The 6,564-nt window shown below is 33.2% G+C and overlaps 2 protein-coding genes across 2 annotated transcripts; one reads left to right on the top strand and one right to left on the bottom strand.

Moving 5' to 3' along the window:
• The first annotated feature begins 749 nt into the window (after positions 1–749).
• On the top strand, positions 750–5,064 carry LOC136206472 (probable glutathione S-transferase). Its single transcript, XM_065997530.1, has 2 exons — positions 750–1,058; positions 3,098–5,064. The coding sequence occupies exons 1-2, from the start codon at positions 750–752 to the stop codon at positions 3,449–3,451; spliced, it is 663 nt and encodes a 220-aa protein (XP_065853602.1). The 3' UTR covers positions 3,452–5,064.
• Positions 5,065–5,189: 125 nt separating this feature from the next.
• On the bottom strand, positions 5,190–6,285 carry LOC136206473 (universal stress protein PHOS32). The gene is made up of 4 exons (XM_065997531.1): positions 6,015–6,285; positions 5,811–5,920; positions 5,597–5,718; positions 5,190–5,432 (listed from the first exon to the last, which is right to left on the bottom strand). The coding sequence occupies exons 1-4, from the start codon at positions 6,187–6,189 to the stop codon at positions 5,342–5,344; spliced, it is 498 nt and encodes a 165-aa protein (XP_065853603.1). The 5' UTR covers positions 6,190–6,285; the 3' UTR covers positions 5,190–5,341.
• Positions 6,286–6,564: the final 279 nt, after the last annotated feature.

The following is a 6,564-nucleotide window of genomic DNA, read 5'->3' as shown; positions in this document are numbered from 1 at the left end:
TCCAACTAAAAACTCCAGCCGAAAGTTAAGACGCAGTCATAAATTTTATATTAATCTTTGACAATTAGAACATATAAACGTTACGCGCCCTGATTGTAAGTAACCACTCTTTCTAAGAGGTGGTTCCAGCCTTGTCTAGGTCTCCATAGCTCTCCATCTTTAGCCATAGGGTGGTAAATGTCTCACAGCATATAAAAAGAGTTGTGCATTTTTGGTTAACATCAAATTTTTTTGAACCCAACCTCTATGAGCTGAGGTGTGTTTAATTTTAACATTTAATGTTTGGTTGTTCATTTTCATGCTCCAGTTTGTCTTTTTACATAAAAATAGTGAGTTTTAGGTGTTTGGCTAGTGATCTGCTGTTTGCCTTTCACACTTGAAAAGCGTTAGGTGTTTGGTTAGTGACCTCATGTTTGCCTTTTACACCCGAAAAGCAGCTTTTTACAAAAGCAGTGAATATCTGCTTTTTGAAAAAGCAGTTATTTTCAATAGCAAACAGCAAACCGTAACAGCAAACAACAAACAATATGTAAAACAAACCACACTTTAAGAGTCAAAAGTTGAAGAAGAGAGCTTACTTATTTTAATGATAAAAGATTCCAACTGCCCTGGACCTGGTTGATATATTAATTAATGAAACTAGAAAATAAGAGACTTAATGGCCAAGTAATTATATTGTTGACCTTCTTATTTATTTATATATATTGAACCAAACAAAGAAAGTGCATACTTACATTAGGAAATAGGAAATGGGTGAAGTGAAGGTATTAGGAGCTTGGGGAAGCCCTTTCAGTCGACGAGTGGAGATAGCATTAAAACTCAAAGGTGTTCAATATGAATACATTGAACAAGATTTGGCTAACAAAACCCCTTTGCTTCTTAAATACAACCCAATTCACAAAAAGGTCCCTGTACTTATTCACAATGGCAAACCAATTGTGGAATCTCTTGTTATTCTTGAGTATATTGATGAAACTTGGAAAGGCTATCCCATCTTTCCTACAGATCCTTATCTCAGAGCCATGGCGCGATTCTGGACTAACTTCATTGACCAAAAGGTAATCAATGAGTTTGATAATCTTTAATTAATTACTTCTCTACTATATCTCATGCCATATATTTATCAAGATTTGAACATTGTATTGGTCACAATTTGTCAGTTCGGTCAAGATTTGTTCATGAACTCATTGGTTGTCATTAGATCTGTTCATGGGCCGGGTCCAGCGGGTTTTTGTTTAAAAATGCTCAGTCCAAGTCCAGCTCAGTCCACTATTAATTTTGGCCAATTTGGATTCAAAAATCAAATCTTAAACCTAGCCCATATAAGCCCACCTGAATATATATGTATAGTTTTTAATAATAATAAATTAAATTTATACTTAAAAATAAATATTAATATATAATATATAAATTTTATTAATTAATATCAATAGGTGGGCCAACCCGTGCTATTTTATTCAATCGAGTTGGATCCAATCGAGTTAAGCTCATCAAGGGTGACCTACCCGAAATATCCAACAACAACAAAAATAGAAATCATATACTTCTCGTAAATTGAATCCCATTGAGAAATAGATGTAATCAATTCTTCATCATTTAAACTCTTCCGGACATTTAGATCTGAGTGCTTTCATAGTGTAGTAATTAACATTTAGGAGTTTGGAACCAATCCTAAAGAGTTTGGAACCAACACAAAACTTCTATTGAACTTCAGGAAATTTATATAGAATTACAAACATCAGTTACAACTGACTTCTAGAACTTCTCCTGAACATAAGCAATAACTGAATAACTTCTCCTAAATTCAAATAATTAAATGAAACATTATCTGCTAATAAATTAACTAAGGCATATTTCCAACAAACTCCGCCTTGCCTTAGTATTTACAAACACCCAACTTGTATCAAAGTTTGTTTTGATGATGTACTTTCCCATCACCATTCTAGAATTGGACCTCTTGATTCAAAATTTGTTTTGATGATGTACTTCCCATCACCATTCTAGAATTGGAGCACTTCTCTCCAAATGCTTCATATTTGAATTGGAGCACTTTCTCTCCAAATGCTTCATATTTGAATTGGAGCACCTTCTCTCCAAATGCTTCATATTTGAATTGGAACACTTTCTCTCCAAATGCTTCATATTGGTGCACGTCTCACCAATTTCAAAACAATGTTTCTTCTTCTTCTTCGGCAACATGTGTCAACTTGACACTTTCTTCAGACTTGGTTCTACAATTCTTTTCAATATGCCCAAACCTTTTATTTATCACTGTTTATCAGAAAACTCTTGTAGAGTGTCCTTTTCTTCTTGTTCTATCATTGCCATGATAGAGACCCTTCAAAGTATCCTAAGCTTGCTAATTCTGGGCATCAAAAAACTGGTGCAGCAACTGATTAAAAGATACTGCATCTGCTTCCATTCTCACAGATCCCTCAAGATAATTTGCTCTGATACCATTTTGTAGTAATTAACATTTAGGAGTTTGGAACCAATCCTAAAGAGTTTGGAACCAACACAAAACTTCTATTGAACTTCAGGAAATTTATACAGAATTACAAACATCAGTTACAACTGACTTCCAGAACTTCTCCTGAACATAAGCAATAACTGAATAACTTCTCCTAAATTCAAATAATTAAATGAAACATTATCTGCTAATAAATTAACTAAGGCATATTTCCAACAAATAGATCTAGGGACAAGATGAATCCTTTTCGCTCTTGCTAAAACCGAAGAAAGAATAAAAGAAAAAAAGTATAGCTAACAAGCGTAAATCTGACAGAAAAAAAAGTTTGAGAAAATATATAGATTTTAAACTAACAAGAAATAGTAATTTTGAAGCTAAAAATGAAAACTAACACATAAGTAGAAAGAGAAATAAGGAAGACAAACTTCATTGTTCTTTGCTGTTCCTACAATTTCTTCTGGTAAGACCCACTTCATACTAGTATTCGACAAAATGTGCCAAAATTAAAGTAAAACGTTAAAATTGACAAATTTGCACTGAAATGGGCCAAAATTTGACCTTTTACCAATATTTATATGCTTATATTCATGGTTGATTGAATAACAAATGGAAAATTGAAATGTTCAGTGCAATCCTGCAATATTGCAAATCATATGGAGCAAAGAGAAAGAGAGAGAAAAGGTCATAGAAGAAGCACGCCAACACCTGAAAACACTTGAAAATGAGCTGAAAGGCAACAAATTTTTCGGAGGAGAAAGAATTGGAGCAGTAGATATTTGTGCTAATTTAATTGGATTTTGGCTTGGGGTTATTCAAGATGCCACCAGGATTCAATTGGTCAATAAGGACAAGTTTCCAATTTTGTGCAAATGGATTCACGAATACCTTAGCTGCAGTATTATCAATGAAAACCTTCCTCCTAGAGAAAAACTTCTTTCATTTTTTCAGTCTCGTTTTATTGCACAAGCTTGGTATTATTAGGGAATGCATATGCATGCATAATTACATATACCTGGACAATTCCTACTTGTGTTGCAATTGGTTCCTCTTGCTTTGTTTTATGTTTTATGGCGCCCAAAAAGAATAATGTAATTGTCCATCACATTCTCTAAGAATCTGTTTGATTGAGCTTTTTATGTCGATTATTTGATGTTGATGTTGAGCTTTTTATGTCTATTATTTGATGTAGATAATAACTATAAGGCTTAATACATCACCCCTAAACTTGTTCAAAAAGCTTGAGTGTCCCCCATAACTTTCAAAGTAGTGTTCCGATAGTTATTGAACTTGCATAAAATGTTTAGTTAGCTTCATGAACTTGCGTAAAATGTAATCAATTAATCACTCAGTTGTAAAAAAAATAAGTTAAATGCGGAAGATATGTTGCACGCATTTTAAAAATGTAAAACAACCAAGGTCAGAGTATGCAATTTTAATATTAGAAAAAAAAAGTTATATAGTTGAAGAAGTAAATTTTTTTTTAATATGTTTTAATCTGTTTTGTGAATTATGTAATGATGTTCCAAGGCACGTGCAACATATCTCTCATTTTACTTACTTTTTTACAACCGAGTGGTTAATTGATTACATTTTACGCAAGTTCGGGAGATTAACTGAACATTTTATACAAGTTCGGGAAGCTAACATGACACTTTAAAAGTTCAGGGGCCAATTAAACTTGTTGAATAAGTTCAGAGGCAAATGATGTATTAAGCCTAACTATAAATAGCTGTTTTTCAATACTAACTACACTTTTATTCTACACTTTGAAGTGCAAAAGTGGAGCTCAGAAAACCAAACCAAATCAACACCAAAATGTCTATTATGATTTTTATAGGTGGATTTGATTAATAACTGCAAGTTAATCCATCACTATTTAAATGATCTTTCTGTAGTTATGATATATTGCATATATAAAAATTTGAATTTTTAGAAAGCCCTTTTGCTCAAGTCTAATTTACCGAATGCCAAAATTGGTCAGTAATATAGAATGTGTTAAAAATGACAAAATTGAATTAGAAGAAAAATGCTGAGGGTGAAATGAGAAAACGTTAGGTATCAATCCATTTTTCCCAAAACACATTGGGAAAAATACAGCAAGAGAAGTTGGGCTGGGCTAAAGACATCTTAACTAAAGCGAGGATAAAATCAATTATGTGCCATCAAGTTGCTACTTTTACCATATCTCACCAAATCCCAAAGGAAAGTAATCAAGCGTATAAAGGCTTCCAATGTCCATATGCCTTGCTGTTTGCTTTTCCGTGTAAGCGAAATCAACACGGCATCTCTATCCATGGAAAGGAAAAAAGCAAGACGGATCCCTATGATCTTTTCTATTTTTGTTTAATTACTTACAAACATTAAACTGAGCTTATAATATTATTCATTTTATTTGTATCTAAAATTTGCATTTTTAACAATTAAAAAAAAATATATATATAATACTCTTTAATTTCAATTGAATTAAAATGTATACGACTACCAAATTTAAGTTACTTTAACATAAAATGTGCAATCATAATTGGTAGAAGGCTTAATTTATTGACTGGTCTTAAAGATGCTTCTTTCCTCTTAGGAATCAATATAAAACTAGAGTCATAATTCAACGTGCATTTTCATATCAATTAAAAAATTCACGTCATAATGAGAATAGTTTTTTTTTTAGAAGATCGTTATGAGAATAATTAGTCATGTAACCTTTGGAATAAACTCCATGATATCGATAACTCACAAACATCATACTCCATATTATAATGTTCTCCTGAGACAGACAGATACATTATTATTGTTCTTTAAAATAAAATTCATCCATATATCAAGAACAACTCATCAATCATGATCTCATCCAGCCATTCATGATAACATACATTCTCATTTTTTTTGTGAGCTTGGATCCTTCACAATGGTCACAGGGCAAGTTGCATGTGTCATCACATATGTGCTTACACTTCCTAGCAGAATCCTGTTTTCACATTTTCACATTAGATTTCTTTCTCTTCTCTGATCCGATTTCACAATTCAATTTTATATCTAGTGCTAAATTGAAATTGAATTCAGTTTTTAATTAAATCGGATAGCATTATTCAATTAATCTGAACTAAAAATCTCATAAAATGAATGAATTACCTTTGAACAGTGCCGAGTCCTCTGCTTCCCATAACCAGAGAATCAAGCTTGAGATCTTCAATAGCATCAAGAAGCTTCTCTCTGGCATCTCCTCCCCAGTACAACTTCGAAACAACATTCACCTGCCAAACACAATCGCCAAACACAATCGATTAAATCTAATTCTCTCTTTTCGAAATCCATAAACATAATAAGAATTCAGAAGCAGGGATACCTCTTTTTGTCTGGAAACAGTATCAAGCGTATCGAGAACTTCTATATCAATTTTAACATCATAACTCTTCATAACCTCAGGTTCTCTGAACTGAGCCAACGGAATGAGAGCTGCAAAATCAAAATCAAAAGAGCCGATCAAGTCAGATACTCAGATCAGATCAAATCGGAACAAAAATCAAACACAGAGTTGAAAAATACTGACGAGAACCAGACTTGGCCCAGAGCTTATTGCGAGACTCATCAAGAGCGTTTGGATTGATATGAATAATAAAAAGAGTGTCTCCTTTGTCAGCCAAGTTATCGATGGCCCATTGCAGAGCATTCTTGCTGCTGCTGGAGAAATCCATGGCGATACCGATTTTTCTATCGTTTGGCATTTTTTCTTTTTTCTTCTTCTTCTTCTCTGCTCCGAAATTGAAATTGAAATTGGCTATTTATCGTCTAAACCGCTGCTATGTTCAAAAGGAATAACTTAAGTGTGGCTTGTGGTTTCAATTAAAAAAGACGCGTGATAGAGTGGTTTAACTGTAAATGCGCTTTCTTTTTCTATTGCATCACGACCGTACACGTGTTTATCTGAGGATTTTGATGACGAAAGATATGATCGGTTACTCTGCAACGGTGGTATACAAAGTATATAGTACATTTTTTATTTTCGATTTCAATTTTGTTTCTTGTAGTGCAGCGTAGTGCGTGCCCGTCATATGGTGCCATGTGACAGCCAGCATTTCTTGCTTTTTAATATTCTAATT

This window comes from Euphorbia lathyris, chromosome 9 (genome assembly GCF_963576675.1).
Source record: "Euphorbia lathyris chromosome 9, ddEupLath1.1, whole genome shotgun sequence".
NCBI lineage: Eukaryota > Viridiplantae > Streptophyta > Magnoliopsida > Malpighiales > Euphorbiaceae > Euphorbia > Euphorbia lathyris.
This window is presented reverse-complemented; position numbering and strand designations above follow the sequence as displayed.

Bases quoted from the DNA above. Each gene is read 5' to 3' on its own strand.
- LOC136206472 (XM_065997530.1), top strand. From the start codon at position 750: ATGGGTGAAGTGAAGGTATTAGGAGCTTGGGGAAGCCCTTTCAGTCGA. The intron at 1,059-3,097 runs GTAATCAATGAG...TGAAATGTTCAG, and splicing joins CTAACTTCATTGACCAAAAG to TGCAATCCTGCAATATTGCA.
- LOC136206473 (XM_065997531.1), bottom strand. From the start codon at position 6,189: ATGCCAAACGATAGAAAAATCGGTATCGCCATGGATTTCTCCAGCAGC. The intron at 5,921-6,014 runs GTCAGTATTTTT...TTGATTTTGCAG, and splicing joins CTGGGCCAAGTCTGGTTCTC to CTCTCATTCCGTTGGCTCAG. The intron at 5,433-5,596 runs GTAATTCATTCA...ATGTGAAAACAG, and splicing joins GGACTCGGCACTGTTCAAAG to GATTCTGCTAGGAAGTGTAA.